The sequence below is a fragment of the Pelophylax lessonae genome, assembly GCF_965119305.1.
Source record: "Pelophylax lessonae genome assembly, chromosome: 11".
NCBI classification, from domain to species: Eukaryota; Metazoa; Chordata; class Amphibia; order Anura; family Ranidae; genus Pelophylax; species Pelophylax lessonae.
In genome coordinates, this window is record NC_138778.1 from 193,337,728 (window position 1) to 193,356,280 (window position 18,553).

The 18,553-nt window shown below is 43.9% G+C and overlaps 1 protein-coding gene across 1 annotated transcript in view; it reads left to right on the forward strand.

Moving 5' to 3' along the window:
• The window catches only part of LOC309566445 (uncharacterized protein), a 229,291-nt gene that overhangs the window by 6,750 nt on the left and 203,988 nt on the right, over nucleotides 1-18,553 (forward strand). The window contains exon 2 of the mRNA XM_082271588.1: nucleotides 15,580-15,683. Coding sequence (XP_082127714.1) covers nucleotides 15,580-15,683 — 104 coding nt within the window. The remainder of the gene's footprint in view (nucleotides 1-15,579; nucleotides 15,684-18,553) is intronic.

An 18,553-nucleotide genomic window follows, 5' to 3' on the forward strand; every position in this document is an offset into this window, starting at 1 on the left:
AATTTCATATAAAAAAATTTGAAAAATATTGTTATTTTTGCAAAATTGACGCTCTTTTTTTGTTTATAGCGCATGATCAAAAAATCGCACAGGTGATCAAATACCACCAAAAGAAAGCTCTGTTTGTGGGAAAAAAAGGACGTCAAATTCGTTTAGGTACAGCGTCGCACGACTGCGCAGTTATCCGTTAAAGTCACGCAGTGCCGAATCACAAAATAGGCCCTGGTCAGGAAGGGGGGTAAAATCTTCCGGGGCTTAAGTGGTTAACAGCGTTTGCAATTTTGAAGCATGACATGTTAGGTATTAATTTACTCGAAGTAACTTTCTCTTTCACATTATAGAAAAAAATTAGGCTAACTTTACGGTTGTCCTATTTTTTTAATTCAAAAAAGTGTATTTTGTAAGACTGCTGCGCAAATACAGTGTATAAAGTATTGCTCTCCATTTTATTCTCTAGGGTCTCTGTTAATATATATATATATATATATATATAACGTTTGGGGTTCTAAATAATTTTCTAGCAAAAAATACTGATTTTAAGTTGTAAACAACAAGTGTCAGAAAAAGGCCTGGTGCTTAAGTGGTTAAATATGTTTGCAATTACTGTGTGACTGATTTATCACTGTCATAACCAGCCTGCATTGGCCATAGCAATCAACTTGATTTTTCTCTTTAAATCTTCCATTATAAGGGTATAGAAGGAAGAGTGTTTTTACTCAATTTTTTTTTTTTTATTTTTTACTCAATTAATTTTTGTTAAATTTTCACTGACAAAGAAAAAGATACAAAAACAGGTAAAAGAAGTACTAGATAAAATAGGAGAATACAAGAGATACTAAAAGTATCCATACTTCCTCTTCCTTCAACCTAACCATGTATAAAGTCTAATTATATATATGCACTATACTACCAAAAGTATTGGATCGCCTGCCTTTACACACCCATGAACTTTAATGGCGTCTTAGTCTGTAGGGTTCAATATTGAGTTAGTCCACCCTTTGCAGCTATAACAGCTTAAACTCTTCTGAGAAGGTTGTCCACAAGGTTTAGGATTGTGTCTATGGGAATGTTTGACCATTCTTCCTGAAGCGCATTTGTTAGGTCAGGCATTGATGTGGATGAGAAGGCCTGGCTCGCAGTCTCTGCTCTAATTCATCCCAAAGGTGTTCTATCGGCTTGAGGTCAGAACTCTGTGCAGGCCAGTCAAGTTCCTCCACCCCAAACTCAGTCATCCATGTCTTTATGGACCTTGCTTTGTGTACTGGTGCGCAGTTATTTTGGAACAGGAAGGGATCATCCCCAAACTGTTCTCACAAAGTTGGGAGCATGAAATTGTCCAAAATGTCTTGGTATGCTGACGCCTTAATAGTTTCTCTTCACTGGAACTAAGGGGCCAAGCCGAACCCCTGAAAAAGAACCCTACACCATAATTCCCCCGCCACCAAATGATTTGGACCAGTGCTGAAATCAAGGTCCATAAAGACATGGATGAGCGAGTTTGGGGTGGAGGAACTTGACTTATATTGATTGGTTTGCGTGAAAGTTATAGTGCTCACAAATTATGGTATATATACTGGATTTTTTTTCACTAGTATTGGTGGTGATCAGCGACTTATAACATGACTGTGATAGTACAGCGGGCAATCTGACACCTTGTGGGAACTGACTAACTAACACTGACATCACCAGGGACACTAATACAGTGATCAGTGCCAATATTATACACTGACACTGTACTAATGACTTTGGCTGGAAAGGGGTTAAGGACAATAAAAGGGTTAACTATGTGTCTAAAAATGCTTGGTGTGTTTACTGTGTGCTGATTTTACTAAGGGGTGTGCCGATTTTTATTCCTTGCTTTGCAGGGAATCAAAAACCTGCACCTCCCTGCTGTCAGGACAGAGCTCAGTCATCCGCTTCACCGATCAGCGGGTACTGGCTATCAATTATTGGCCAAGAGTCACTTGATCTGCTTGACCGCACACCCCCTAGCCAGGAGAGCTGGATCACATTTCAGATACGTGATCCAATGCAGAGAGGCCTCTTTGCTGCCATACTTTAAAGTGAGGCGGTCGGCAGGCGGTTAAAAAATACCCACCCAGCTATTTCTGGTACCTTGTCATGATAATGATATACAAATGATAATGATATACAGTATGATCTTGTCAAGGTAATTTCTTCAGTTCAGCCAAAAAGACCAGCTAAAAGTTAAATATCAGCTAAACATAGTTGCCAACATTTAAAAAAAATTTCCAGGGACACTTTGCAGCACAGCTATCAATTACTTACCACACCCACTTCACTGAAGCCCCGCCCACTCCGCATAATTAATCCCAGCCTACTTATCATCAGATTATAGGGTCTACTCAAAAAAGAGAGAATTACAGAAAATTGAAAAGGGAATTTAAAACTTTAGGCCAAAGTAGCAGAGTTGGAATAATTATCCCATTCAGCTGCACTACTTCTGCCTAGTTCAGAGGTTTGTGGCACGGTCTCGGGATTCTCTAGCCGTCGCTACAGAGTCAGTATCATCTGATTTACGCTTTTCCTCCTCTCCAGTTACTGCTGAGACTACTACACAGGATCGAGGCAGAAGGGATTCTGGTCATCCTAGTGGCTCCAGACTGGCCTCGCTGGTCTTGGTACACTGATGTGGTACGGCTGATCGCCAATGCTTCTTGGAGACTCCCTCTCAGGGAAGATCTGCTGTCCCAAGGGCCAATCTTCCATCCTACTTTATAGTCGCTGGCTTTGACAGCTTGGCTGAAAGCCAGGTGCTGAAGGACAGAGGGTTGTCTGTCTCGTGATTCCTATGCTGTTAAAAACTAGAAAATCTACTTCTACGAAGATTTACCATCGTACGTGGAAGACGTACATTGCGTGGTGTGAATCCCTCCGGGTTCACCCTTGTTCCTTTTCCATTGCTCAGGTCTTGGCTTTTCTACAATGAGGGGTTGTGCAGCGCCTGGCCTTGGGTACCATCAAGGGCCAGGTCTCGGCCTTAGCGGTTTTCTTTCAACGTCCGTTGGCCACACACTTTTTGGTGCATACTTTTCTCCAGGGCGTGGGACCCTTGGTTCCTCCAGTACGGTCTCCATTGGTCTCCAATTTGGTGTTTTCAGTTCTCCAGAAGCCACCCTTTAAAAATATTTGGGAGAATCCCCTGCTTACGTTGTCTCAGAAGGTGGCCTTTTTGGTGGCGATTACTTTGACACGCAGGGTGTCTGAACTGGCGGTGTTGTCTTGTCATTCCCCTTACCTGGTGGTTCACAGGGATAAGGTGGTTCTGTGTCAATGTCCGTGGTTCCTTCCGAAAGTCGTCTCTGACTTTCATCTGAATGAAGACATTGTGTTGCCCTCCCTGTGTCCAAAGCATCCTCAGGAAGTTGCCTCACACTCCCTGGATGTGGTTCAGGCAATACAAGTGTATCTGGCAGCTACAGAGTCTTTTAGGAAATCAGACACTTTGTCAGATGGACCTCGCAAGGGGTTGGCTGCTTCTGCTGTTACCATTTCCAGATGGATCAGACAGACAGTGGTTCAGGCTTATTCTATTATGGGTCAGGTTACTCCTTTCCCTGTCAAGGCACACTCTACTCGGGCGCTTAATGCCTCCTGGGCCTTTCGTCATCAGACGTCAGTGATGCAGGATTGCAGGCGACTACCTGGTCGTCTGTACATACTGTACATTTACAAAGTTTTATAAAGTGGATGAGTTGGCATCTGCGGATGCTTCTTTTGGCCGCAAAATTTTGCAGGCTGCTGTTTAGAAGACTTGTCCTCTTTGAGGGTGTTTTTTTCAGGTGAGCTCCAGTTGTTGACAGTTGAACTCCAAGTTACCTGGTTGGCTATGTTTAGCCTTGGGGAAGTTTGTTTTTTCTGCTGTTCCCACCCCTCATGTTTGATACTGCTTTGGGACGTCCCTACAGTAAACAAGATGAAGAGCTGTGTCCGTCAATGAACGAAAGAAAAAATTAGATTTTTGTCTTACCGTAGAATCCATTTTTCTGATGTTCAGTGATGCCCCTCTATGAAATTGAATTGTTGCCTTTTGACACTGCTTGTTAGAAGACTAAATACCTATAGTAGGAAGTGGGAGTATACCCCCAGGGACTGCCCCATAGGCGTGTTCAAGCTTTTTCTCTGCCTAGTGTCCTACTCCTGTAGGGGGCAGTATAACCCTACCGTCAAGAATATGAAGAGCTGTGTCCATCAATGAACATCAGAGAAATGGATTTTACGGTAAGACAAAAATCCAATTTTTGGCTGCTGTAATTTCATTGTTCTTTTAAGGGGTGGCTATGTGTTGTTCTCCATGATCCCACTGTAAGTAGGAATGGAGCCATCCTCACTTGCTAGCTCTCCATACAGACTATGGGATTTGAAGTGTGCAGAGAGCAGTGCATGTGACCAAAAATAACGTGTACTGCTTGTTTCAAACAAACATAAGTGAGGGAGAAAGGAGAAATTTAGTAACTTGTGGAAGCAATTTGGCGCCTGTAAATGCACCTAAAAACTTTAGACACCTTTACAAAATTTTTCTGCCAAAACACTTCTGCCAGGAGGAAAGACTTCTAGGAGAGTTTGCAAAACATCCTGCTTGCATGAGTCCTTACAGGGAGACAAAAAAAAAACACAGTAAGAAATTAGTTAATGGAAAATAGGTTACATGGCCATTAAGCAGTAGATGTGTATGGGTGATTTTTGGAGAATAAGGATATATTTTAGTGTAATTTAAAAACCCACAGCTTGAATCAACGGGTTTCTCTCTCCCTTCATATGATCCCTTCTTTCAGTTCTCCTTCCTCTACTTCTTCCTTTTTCTCAGAAGGACTGATACAATAATTTGTCTCCAAGATCGCCTTAACCAAATGATTTGCTGTCTCCCTGGTGCCAGGGTTTCGGCATGGGGTTGACCAGGTTATTAAATTACTGGGAGGGGCTGGGCATGACCCAGCTGTCTTGATCCATGTTGGAACTAGTGACAGAATATATGGAAGATGGAGGCTCCTCAAGAACCAATTTAAAGAACTAGGCTGAAAGTTGAAGGGTGGGGTCTCCAAGGCGATATTCTCTGAAATATTGCAGGAAAGGAAAAGGGGGAGACTAGAGAACTGAAAGCATGGCTAAAGACCTGGTGTACAAAGGAGGGATTTGGGTTTTTAGAGCACTTGGCTGACTTTTCTTTGGGGTACATCTTAAATGCTAAAGATGGTTTGCACTTAAATGGAAGGGGGTCTACTGTGCTGGGGAGAGGTTTATGGGAAGGCTGGAGGAGTATTTCAACTAGGATTGAGGGGGGAGGGGAATTAAATTATAATGGGGCAGACAGGTCAGACAGGGGTCAGCCCCTATTGGTGGGTGGAATAGGGAAAGATGGGGTGAGGACTATGGCAGGTGATATGAAGTTTTCCATGTTACAAACAACCATTGTAAATGGTACTATTTGTACTAAAATAAAAAATATGCAACATAAGTATGCAAAATTTGACATTGAATTAAAGTGTTTGTTTACCAATGCCAGAAGTCTGCCAAGCAAAATAGGTCAGTTGGAAGCTCTGGTGCACGAAGAGAACTGTGGTTTAATTGGTATTGCTGAATCTTGGTTTTATTCTTCACATGATTGGGCTATTATTATTCCTGGATATGCTCTCTTTCAGAAAGACAGGGTTCCAACGGAGGGGTGATGATGTCTGTCTCTATGTGAGAAGTGATCTCAAAGCGAGTGCCAAAGAGGACTTAGTTGATGGAGAGTGTAAAGAGTCTGAAGCAGTATGGGTGGAATTGTACATAGGTGTGCATACTACAAAAGTTATCTTTGGAGTTTATTATAGACCTCCCCGTGTTAATGAGGAGATGGAGACTCAGCTCCTTGCACAGATAGAAAGGCCTGCAAGGGCTGGGACAGAGATAATAATGAGGGATTTTACCTACCCGGAAATTGGGATTGTATGATTTATTTATTTATTTTTTAATGGTAGAACTAGATGGACTTGTGTCTTTTTTCAACCTGACTAACTAGGTAACTATGTGAGAGGAAGGGGAGGGCCTGTCAAATGTAAACACAGGCACTGTTTACTTTTGTGATCACTGTGATTATCTATCACAGCTATCACAAGGCACAGAGCCATTTTGATTGACTCTGTGTACTTTGCCCGTTATCTGTATGTGTTTTTTTCTAGCACTGTTGTCATGGTCAGGGGTCAAGCTAGGAGACCAATAGCTATGGCACTGGAGGGACTCTCACCAACCAGGAGGATTGATATACAAGTAGGTCACCCTGGCAAAAATCTCAGGTTCACCTCAGATGCGAAGTCTAAGTACTAACCCGTGTTCACCAAAGCTTCTGATGGTGGAGAAAGATTTTGCTGCATGTTAGTACCAGGTCATGGTCCTCAGGATCGCGCCACCAGGAGGTGAGCAACCCAGGGTCCAGTAGCAGATATAGCAGGTAAGGATCAAACAGAAGGTTAGTCAGTAAACATGTCAAAGATTGATAACAAGTAGCTGCAGGTTGGGATCAAGCTGAAGAGTAGTCGAGGAACAAGCCAAGGGGGTCAGTAAGGAGTAGTAGTAAAGACGCGGACGGCAGCAGGAAAGACAAAAGTGAGATACTGGCTGGAGAGAGCACAAATATCTGGCAAACAGGAAGTGCTGAGACATGGCTTAAATCAGGAAGTTCATGGGAGGAGCAAAGAGTTCAAGATTCAGGACAAAAAAGGTTCAAGGCGAGATCATTGTTCAATGAACTGTCCAGCATTCCAGCACAGCAGAGGTTCTGGGTTCAAATCCTGGCCCTAACAACAAATTATAAATTTGAGTCCACCTTGCTGCCATTTTTCGACAATAGTAAGGTGGTTGTAGTAAAAACTACATGTTAAGACGATCAATAGTTCCAGAAAGCTAAATAGTTAAAATTCAATGTAACTCTTGGCTCTGTCTCTTCCCAGGCCACCCCATTGATCAGTTAGACTTCCTTCACGTTAAGGAACCACTAGGGAGGCTTCTGAGACAGTGCTTATTTCCACTATTACAGGAAAAGTGCGCAGAACCTCTGATGCCTCTCTGGACCAATTGATAGCATTGACATATGGATTTAATTAAATGTGACTTGAAGTTTATGCATTTTTGGCTCAGTTTGAATTGTTTGGTTTTATGACAGGTTTACTCAATGTATTTATTTTACTATCGTGGTAGAAGAAAAAAAGGGGGTTGCAGAGTTAGGTTTGACACACTCAAACAAATGTTCAGCATCTCATTACCTGTGGCAATAAAAACTCTGTACACAGGCTATAGGCAGCATGTCTTTTTCCTTTGCAACATACAGTATACAGTGCCTTGCGAAAGTATTCGGCCCCCTTGAACTTTTCGACCTTTTGCCACATTTCAGGCTTCAAACATAAAGATATAAAACTGTAATTTTTTGTGAAGAATCAACAAGTGGGACACAATCATGAAGTGGAACGAAATTTATTGGATATTTCAAACTTTGTTAACAAATAAAAAACTGAAAAACTGGGCGTGCAAAATTATTCAGCCCCTTTACTTTCAGTGCAGCAAACTCTCTCCAGAAGTTCAGTGAGGATCTCTGAATGATCCAATGTTAACCTAAATGACTAATGATGATAAATACAATCCACCTGTGTGTAATCAAATCTCCGTATAAATGCACCTGCACTGTGATAGTCTCAGAGGTCCGTTTAAAGCGCAGAGAGCATCATGAAGAACAAGGAACACACCAGGCAGGTCCGAGATACTGTTGTGGAGAAGTTTAAAGCCGGATTTGGATACAAAAAGATTTCCCAAGCTTTAAACATCCCAAGGAGCACTGTGCAAGCGATAATATTGAAATGGAAGGAGTATCAGACCACTGCAAATCTACGAAGACTTGGCCGTCCCTCTAAACTTTCAGCTCATACAAGGAGAAGACTAATCAGAGATGCAGCCAATAGGCCCCTGATCACTCTGGATGAACTGCAGAGATCTACAGTTGAGGTGGGAGACTCTGTCCATAGGACAACAATCAGTCGTATACTGCACAAATCTGGCCTTTATGGAAGAGTGGCAAGAAGAAAGCCATTTCTTAAAGATATCTATGAAAAGTGTCGTCTAAAGTTTGCCACAAGCCACCTGGGAGACACACCAAACATGTGGAAGAAGGTGCTCTGGTCAGATGAAACCAAAATCAAACTTTTTGGCAACAATGCAAAACTTTATGTTTGGCGTAAAAGCAACACAGCTCATCACCCTGAACACACCATCCCCACTGTCAAACATGGTGGTGGCAGCATCATGGTTTGGGCCTGCTTTTCTTCAGCAGGGACAGGGAAGATGGTTAAAATTGATGGGAAGATGGATGGAGCCAAATACAGGACCATTCTGGAAGAAAACCTGATGGAGTCTGCAAAAGACCTGAGACTGGGACGGAGATTTGTCTTCCAACAAGACAATGATCCAAAACATAAAGCAAAATCTACAATGGAATGGTTCACAAATAAACATATCCAGGTGTTAGAATGGCCAAGTCAAAGTCCAGACCTGAATCCAATCGAGAATCTGTGGAAAGAACTGAAAACTGCTGTTCACAAACGCTCTCCATCCAACCTCACTGAGCTCGAGCTGTTTTGCAAGGAGGAATGGGCAAAAATTTCAGTCTCTCGATGTGCAAAACTGATAGAGACATACCCCAAGCGACTTACAGCTGTAATCGCAGCAAAAGGTGGAGCTACAAAGTATTAACTTAAGGGGGCTGAATAATTTTGCACGCCCAATTTTTCAGTTTTTTTATTTGTTAAAAAAGTTTGAAATATCCAATAAATGTCATTCCACTTCATGATTATGTCCCACTTGTTGTTGATTCTTCACAAAAAATTGAATTTTGAAGCCTGAAATGTGGCAAAAGGTCGAAAAGTTCAAGGGGGTCGAATACTTTCGCAAGGCACTGTATTACCATGGCAGCATTAGGATGTTGTTGTTGTTGTAGTGTGTCATGCTTATCTGAAAATGCACCTTTATGTGGCACCTCAGAAAATTAAGTGACACCAAACTCCTCTACAGACTCACCTCCCTGCAGCTGTCTTGGTAACATACATAGTGCATATGGAGAGAAGAAGTATAGGGACAAATCTTGGTATATATAAAATATGCTAATTAACCACTTAAGCCCCGGAACATTTTACCCCCTTCCTGACTAGGGGGTATTTTGCGATTCGGCACTGCGTGAATTTAACGGACAATTGCGCGGTCGTGCGACGCTGTACCCAAATTAAATTGATGTCCTTTTTTTCCCACAAACAGAGCTTTCTTTTGGTGGTATTTGATCACCTGTGCGATTTTTTGATCATGCGCTATAAACAAAAAAAGAGCGACAATTTTTTCAATATTTTTCATATTTTTTATATGAAATTCCCCCCAAAAAATGTAAAAATCAAAATTTTTTAACATTTTAGGCCAATTCGTTTTCTGCTATATATGTTTGGTAAAAAAAAAATCGCAATAAGCGTATTTTGATTGGTTTGCGCAAAAGTTATTGCGTTTACTAAGGGAAAGATTTTTGTCATTTTTGGTGGTTTTATTTAACGAGTAATGGCGGCGATCTGCGATTTTGTTTGCGGGACTGCGACATTGCGGCGGACAGATCGGACCCTTGACTGATATTTTTGACACTTTTAGGGGTACCAGTGACATTACTACAGTAATCAGTGCTATACATATGCACTGTTACTGTAAAAATGACACTGGCAGGAAAGGGGTTAACTTTATTGGTGATGCAGGGGTTAAGTGTGTCCCTAGGGACGTGCTTCTAACTGTTATGGGATGTGGCTGTTTGTGTAACTACAGAGATATACGATCCTGCATAGCAGGACCGTATGATCTCTGCACTTACACAAGGGAGAATGACAGGCGGCTTTGTTTACATTAGCCGCCTGCCTTTCTCCCTCTGTAACGGACGATCGCGAGTGACCGGCGGACATCGGGTCCGCCGGTCAGACACACAGGGATCACAGTGAGCGAGTGGGGGCGGGAGCGCGCCTCCGGCGGCGCGCGCTCGCCCCCTATTGGTTTGCAGGCGAGTGACGTACCCATACGTCACTTTGCCTGCACGGGGCTGACCGCCGCAGTATATGTACTTGCGGCAGTCGGCAAGCGGTTAATGCTGCTGTGTAATAAAAAAGAAATCATTAAATTGTATTTTTTTTTTATTTAACTGCATTTGGCTCATTATCTGCCTCTTGCAACCCCCTGTCCAGCAACACCCAGACTGGGAGAGGAAGGGGCAGCACTACTAGCCAGTCTAGATGTGCTACAGTGCCTTGCGAAAGTATTCGACCCCCTTGAACTTTTCAACCTTTTGCCACATTTCAGGCTTCAAACATAAAGATATAAAACTGTAATTTTTTGTGAAGAATCAACAACAAGTGGGACATAATCATGAAGTGGAACGAAATTTATTGGATATTTCAAACTTTTTTAACAAATAAAAAAACTGAAAAATTGGGCGTGCAAAATTATTCAGCCCCTTAAGTTAATACTTTGTAGCGCCACCTTTTGCTGCGATTACAGCTGTAAGTCGCTTGGGGTATGTCTCTATCAGTTTTGCACATCGAGAGACTGAAATTTTTGCCCATTCCTCCTTGCAAATCAGCTCAGTGAGGTTGGATGGAGAGCGTTTGTGAACAGCAGTTTTCAGTTCTTTCCACAGATTCTCGATTGGATTCAGGTCTGGACTTTGACTTGGCCATTCTAACACCTGGATATGTTTATTTGTGAACCATTCCATTGTAGATTTTGCTTTATGTTTTGGATCATTGTCTTGTTGGAAGACAAATCTCCGTCCCAGTCTCAGGTCTTTTGCAGACTCCATCAGGTTTTCTTCCAGAATGGTCCTGTATTTGGCTCCATCCATCTTCCCATCAATTTTAACCATCTTCCCTGTCCCTGCTGAAGAAAAGCAGGCCCAAACCATGATGCTGCCACCACCATGTTTGACAGTGGGGATGGTGTGTTCAGGGTGATGAGCTGTGCTTCTTTTACGCCAAACATAACGTTTTGCATTGTTGCCAGAAAGTTCGATTTTGGTTTCATCTGACCAGAGCACCTTCTTCCACATGTTTGGTGTGTCTCCCAGGTGGCTTGTGGCAAACTTTAAACAACACTTTTTATGGATATCTCTAAGAAATGGCTTTCTTCTTGCCACTCTTCCATAAAGGCCAGATTTGTGCAGTATAAGACTGATTGTTGTCCTATGGACAGAGTCTCCCACCTCAGCTGTAGAGTGTAGATCTCTGCAGTTCATCCAGAGTGATCAGGGGCCTATTGGCTGCATCTCTGATTAGTCTTCTCCTTGTATGAGCTGAATGTTTAGAGGGAGGGCCAGGTCTTCGTAGATTTGCAGTGGTCTGATACTCCTTCAATTTCAATATTATCGCTTGCACAGTGCTCCTTGGGATGTTTAAAGCTTGGGAAATATTTTTGTTTTCAAATCCGGCTTTAATCTTCTCCACAACAGTATCTCGGACCTGCCTGGTGTGTTCCTTGTTCTTCATGATGCTCTCTGCACTTTAAACGGACCTCTGAGACTATCACAGTGCAGGTGCATTTATACGGAGATTTGATTACACACAGGTGGATTGTATTTATCATCATTAGTCATTTAGGTTAACATTGGATCATTCAGAGATCCTCACTGAACTTCTGGAGAGAGTTTGCTGCACTGAAAGTAAAGGGGCTGAATAATTTTGCACGCCCAATTTTTCAGTTTTTTATTTGTTAACAAAGTTTGAAATATGCAATAAATTTCGTTCCACTTCATGATTGTGTCCCACTTGTTGTTGATTCTTCACAAAAAATTACAGTTTTATATCTTTATGTTTGAAGCCTGAAATGTGGCAAAAGGTCGAAAAGTTCAAGGGGGCCGAATACTTTCGCAAGGCACTGTACATGCAAATGTGCTGTCATGGAAAAAGCTGCAGAGGGATTACCTAACCAATCTGGCAGTTGCTCCTTCAGGCTGGGGGGCAGGAATATGGCACTGTTCTAGTCCTTAACCTATAACCAAAAAAGGTGTCATTTACCTGGCTGCACTGTGGCAGAGCTGTGTGAACCTTAGCACTAAATGAACAGGAATGAAAATTCTTTGGCAAACTCCTTTATACTTGCTCCCCTTTTTATCCAAACTCCTTGAACGTCTGGTCTACAACCGACTGTGCGACCGCCTTGCCGAGAATAGCCTTCTTGATCCCCTTCAGTCTGGATTTCGGCCTCAACACTCCACAGAAACTGCTCTCCTAAAACTAACAAACTATCTACAAAACCAATGGACACTATTCTGTACTCCTACTCCTGGACCTTTCTGCTTCCTTTGATATGGTTGACCACGCCCTCCTCCCAGGGCCGGCGTTAGGGGGGGCAACCTGGGAAACTGCCCAGGGCCCCGAATGTCCAGGGGCCCCGGGCCCTATGCCGCCGGCCCTGGGGCCGCTTTCAGATGGAGCCGCTTTAAGATGCGGCCGCTTTAAACATTGGGACCGCTCGCGAGTCGCTGTGATGGCCGGGGGCGCTTCAGCCCCAGCCCCCGCTGCGCTCCAGTGACGGTCCCGGATACATTCTCCTACGTCAGCCGCTATGAGCGGCATGACGTCACATACGGCGGGAGCGGCTGCGCGGCGGTGGATCATTTGACTGCAAGATTGACCGTCCCACACAGATGCCACGCCAGCAGCAGCATGCATAATCGCAGGTCACTGAGGCTGAGACTGAAGGAGCGGAGTAGAGGCTGAGAAGTGAGCCAGGCAAGGCAAGAGTAAATGGGCTGGGGGGACCTCGTCCTCTTGCATTTGGGGGGTAGAAGCAGCATATTAGGGCCCCTACTACAATGCTAACCTGCCCCCTCATACAATGCTTATCTGCCACCCCCCCTGGGGCCCCCTCCCCCTAATACAATGCTGACCCCCCAAATTTAGGGGGGGGGGGAAAGCATTGTATTAGGGGGAGGGGGGTTAGCATTGTATTAGGAGAAGGGGGCTGGGGGGGGATCAGCATTATATTAGGGGGAGGGGGCCAGGGGGGGGTCAGCAGTATGTTAGGAGGAGGGGGGGAGTCAGCATTGTATTAGGGACAGTGGGGCGGGGGGGATCAGCATTATATTAGGGGGGGTCAGGTATATTAGGGGGTGGGAGGGGGATCAGAAGTGCATTAGGGGGAAGGGGCCGGGGAGAACAGCATTGTATTAGGGGGAGAGTGCCGGGGGGGGGGTCAGCATTGTATTAGGGGGAGAGGGCCGGGGGGATGGACTGCATTGTATTTGGGGGAGGGGGGATCAGCATTGTATTAGGGCCCCTAATACAATGCTGATCCCCTCCCCCTAATACAATGCAGTTCCCGGTGCTCTCCCCCTAATACAGGGGTGGGGAACCTGCGGCCCCCCCCGGCACTCTCCCCCTAATACAGGGGTGGGGAACCTGTGGCCCATGGGCCGCATGTGGCCCGCACTATCGTTGTGATCCCCCCCCCCCCCCGTGCCACTGAGCCTGTGTAGCTGTCAGGAGCCGATGGCTCCGTCCTGACAGTGTGAGCCACAGAAAAGCTTCGGAAAAGGGTGGACCACCCATTTGTGTGACAATAGCGAATGAAAATTGCAGATAAGTGCACTGGCTTTCTGCATTAAAAGGGGGAACGCTGTGGTCAGTCTGCATTAAAAGGGGGCACACTGTGGTCTCTCTGCATTAAAAGGGGGCACGCTGTGGTCTCTCTGCATTAAAAGGGGGCACGCTGTGGTCACTCTGCATTGAAATGGGGCACGCTGTGGTCACTCTGCATTGAAATGGGGCACGCTGTGGTCAGTCTGCATTGAAAGGGGGCACGCTGTGGTCAGTCTGCATTGAAAGGGGGCACGCTGTGGTCAGTCTGCATTGAAAGGGGGCACACTGTGGTCAGTCTGCATTGAAAGGGGGCACACTGTGGTCAGTCTGCATTGACAGGGGGCACGCTGTGGTCAGTCTGCATTGAAAGGGGGCACGCTGTGGTCAGTCTGCATTGAAAGGGGGCACGCTGTGGTCAGTCTGCATTGACAGGGGGCACGCTGTGGTCAGTCTGCATTGAAAGGGGGCACGCTGTGGTCAGTCTGCATTGAAAGGGGGCACGCTGTGGTCAGTCTGCATTGAAAGGGGGCACGCTGTGGTCAGTCTGCATTGAAAGGGGGCACGCTGTGGTCAGTCTGCATTGAAAGGGGGCATGCTGTGGTCAGTCTGCATTGACAGGGGGCACGCTGTGGTCAGTCTGCATTGAAAGGGAGCACGCTGTGGTCAGTCTGCATTAAAAGGGGGCACGCTGTGGTCAGTCTGCATTGAAAGGGGGCACGCTGTGGTCAGTCTGCATTGACAGGGGGCACACTGTGGTCAGTCTGCATTGAAAGGGGGCACGCTGTGGTCAGTCTGCATTGAAAGGGGCACGCACTGTCATCAGTCTGGATGTCACACCACTTCCTCAAGCTCAATCTATCCAAAACCGAACTTATAATTTTTCCTCCTGCCCCATCCCCTGATCTCTCTGTCAATATCAATGGCACAACTATCAGCCCATCCCCGCATGCCCAGGTCCTAGGTATTGTCATGGACTCTGAACTCTCCTTCAAGCCCTACATCCAATCACTGTCCAAATCTTGCCACCTAAACCTCTGCAGCATCTCCAAAATATGCCCCTTTCTAACCAAAGACACAGCAAAGCTCCTAGTTCACTCCCTGGTCATCTTGTGCCTCGACTACTGCAATTCCCTTCTCATTGGCTTACCTCTACATAGGCTATCCCCCCTTGTATCTATCATGAATGCTGCTGCCAGACTCATCAACCTTACCAATCGCTCAGTGTCCGCTACTCCTCTCTATCAAGCCCTCCACTGGCTTCTGCTCACCCAACAAATTAAATTTAAAATACTAACAACATCTTACAAAGCCATCCACAGTTTAGCCCCAGCTACATCACTAGCCTAGTCTCAAAATACCAACCTAATCGCTCTCTTCGTTCCTCTCAAAACTTAATGCTCTCTAGCACCCCCGTCACCTCCTCCCATACTCGCCTCCAGGACTTTTCCAGAGCTTCTCCAATCCTATGGAACTCCTTACCCCAATCTGTCTGATTATCTCCTATTCTATTAGCTTTTAGACGATCCCTGAAAACCCTCCTTTTCAGAGAAGCCTATCCTACGCACACCTAACAACTATACTTCCATTTTCTCCATCATCTCATCCCCCACAGTTATTGCCTTTTGTTTCACTTTACCCTCCCTTCTAGATTGTAAGCTCTAACGAGCAGGGCCTTTTAATTCCTCCTGTATTGCATTGTATTGTAACTGTATTGTCTTCCCTCATATTGTAAAGCGCTGCGCAAACTGTTGGTGCTATATAAATCCTGTATAATAATAATAATAATAATAATATATGTATTTTATCTATGTATTTAAATGTTTGCCTATAATTCAACTTTAATGATACAGGATAGGAAGTAAACATCATAACATCAATTACTAAAGTAATGATAAAAATGAACCCAGTATCTTATATATCGCATTATTCATCCTTACAGGACTGTTCAGAAGGGATAAAACAATTGGATGCAAACAAGTTCCAACAATCAGCCAAGAGATCAAGCAGGATGGGAGCGCGTACAAAATCAAGGCACATGAAGAGGTACACCCCCAGCTGCTTAAATGCATTTTTGGCCCTTTCACTTATAATCAGTACCTAAAGTCGTTGTGAATATACAATGTTATATAGACCCTTTCTAATACAGTTATAAATATGCAAACACCATATCTGCTATCTGCTATCTGCTTTTGCTTAGTTTCAGAAATGATTTTTCTTAACTTTTTTACAAGGCTAAACGTGACGATGCAGCTCTTCTTCCTGATAGTAGGTGTTGGGGTTACAGGCCACTGTACAGACACACAGTGTGCCTGTATACTCTAAACAACAAGAACACACACTACAAATTAGCAAGTGGTTCAGCACTTCACTGACATGCAAGTGATTCTAATGAGTCTAAAAAATTCATGCTAGAAAAGGACAAGCATTGGTAGTGATGGTAGGGTAGTAGAGCACTGGTGGGCAAAGGAAACACATACAATCACGGGCAGCTCCTCAGTGGGTTTGAGTGTCCCTCATGAGCATAAAAAGGAGCAGAAAAGGGCGCCAGGTAAGCATGAGTTAGGAGCAACAATCAATTTATTCCAAGTTAACTTTCACATTTAAAACTCCTGTATACTGTATGCAGGGTTGGTGTGGTGTGAAAACAAGCAGGCAGCAGTTTCTATGGACTGGAGGGTAGCCACAAGCATGGATGTACCACTGATAGGAGACTGAAGACACAGGCAAAAAGGGGCGGCCGTAATGCATTTCTGAGGTCCCGCCTCCTGGATCAGGCTAGGGTGAAGGAGGCACGGCCTCAAACGCATTGCATTTACAGTATACAAGAGTTTTAAATGTAAGTGGACTTGGAATAAATTGATTGTTGCTTTTAACTAATACTTACCTGGCACCCTTTTCTATTGTTTTGCCTGTATTCTTTAGTCTGTTAAGCCTGAGGCAAAATAAAGGCTGTGTTTGAGCAGGGGGTGCCTTCATGGGGCAGGCTGTGATCCGTCGGGGGTATGAAGGCTGAAAAAACTATCCAATACAGGCATGCTGTGTGTTTGCACAATGTCCCGTATCCCTGAATTGCCAGAATTGTAACAGATTTACAGGAAGTGAATGTGTCAGGATCTTTACAAAGTAAGTTACAAAACTTAAAGATTTTTCAGATTATTAAAAGTAGGTTAGAAATAACTGACATACAAAGTGAAACTGAATATATGATTTTACGTTTTGACTATCCCAAGCAGTACATTGTGGGAAACATCACTGCCACTGTAATCATATCACAAAGATCACTTTTTAACATCCCTATGCTAGCCAAGGGAATAATACTTGGGTCTCTTCTATTCTTTTTCTATACCTCTTCCCTGGGCCAGCTCATAACCTCCCATGTCTTCCAATACCACCTTTATGCCAACACCAGATCTACCTCTCCACTCCCCAGCTCACTCCCTCAATCTCCTCATGTATCACAAACTTACTGAGCAACATATTAATATGGATGTCACATAATTTCTTTAAACTCAATCTGTTTGTGAGATCAGAGTTTGTAATATTTCCGCCTCCCTGATCACCTCCATATGACTTTACTGTTGAGATCAATAGCACAATTGTTGGTCCCTCCACACACACCAGAGTGCTAGGTGTGATCCTGATCTCTGACCTCTCCTTCGAGCCCTATATCCAATCACTGGCTAAATCGAGATATCGCCCAAATCATCCACTTAGCTCCTCCCAAGACATATTGCTCTCTAGCTCCCTAGCCACCTCCTCCCATGTACACCTTCAGGACTTCCCTAATTCCTCTCCCATTCCCTGATTCCTACCTCAGTATGTCTGGTTAGCTCATACCCTGTCCACCTTTAGGCAATCCTAAAAAACATAATTATTTAGGGAAGCCTACCCCACCTCCCCCTAAAAACTGTACTTTGGCCACCTCCTCCCCTGCAACTATTACCTTTTGTAGCACCTCCCTTTAGATGGTAAGCTACATGAGTAGGGCCCTCCTATTCTTCTGTATTGAACTATATTGAAATTGTATTATCTTCCTTTATATTGTAAAGCGCTGCACAAACTGTTGGCGCTATATAAATCCTATATAATATTATTAATAATAATAATATTAGATGCCGTCAGATCATGAGACAGTTAGCCAAAAGCTGGTTCAAAAGCATGCTTTTCTGTTTCCATGTCCACGTCCCTTGCTTTGATGTGCATCGTTTATCACAGTAGATTGCAGTTGAAAAATGTATATTATTTAATGAACAGATTGGTTGCACAGTGAGATTTGTCAGTTCCAATATCCATGTTTTAATTGTAAGCATAGATAGATGAGTGACAAGCTGTTATGAGGTGTTAGCATAGGAAACTAGGTTAAATCTCTCTAACAAATCTCTGGCTAGCATTGAAAAGCAAACAGGGGTTGTTGATATACATATTAAAATCACATCAATTTTTTAATCAATCTTACTTAACTAGAACTAGCTTCTATGGAAGTCGGTTCACTTTTTCACAGCTCTTACTGTAAAGAATATTTTCCATATGTAGAAGCCTCTTTTACTGCAGATACATAGAGTGCCCCTTGCTATTTCCAATAATCTTAAAGTGTATTTCCACTTTTGCAATTAAATTGAAAAAAAAAAAAAAAAACACTACATGTTTGTTATGTGTTCCCATTTACACAGCATACCTAAAATAAAATAAATATATATATTTCTTTCTTTTTTTAATTGTTTGTTTGAAGCAGCTGTAAACATAGACCTCTATAAGCATGTAGGCAGGTTGAACTGTGTTTAGGTATAGTAAATTAGTGGCTGGCCCAGGCCACGTGAAAGGGTTAAATGTTGCAAGGCTTTTGGCCCTGGCCAGCCCACCTGTGCTATAAAAAGTGGGACAGGTATGGTCCAAGGGTTCCAGGGGCTTCCAGT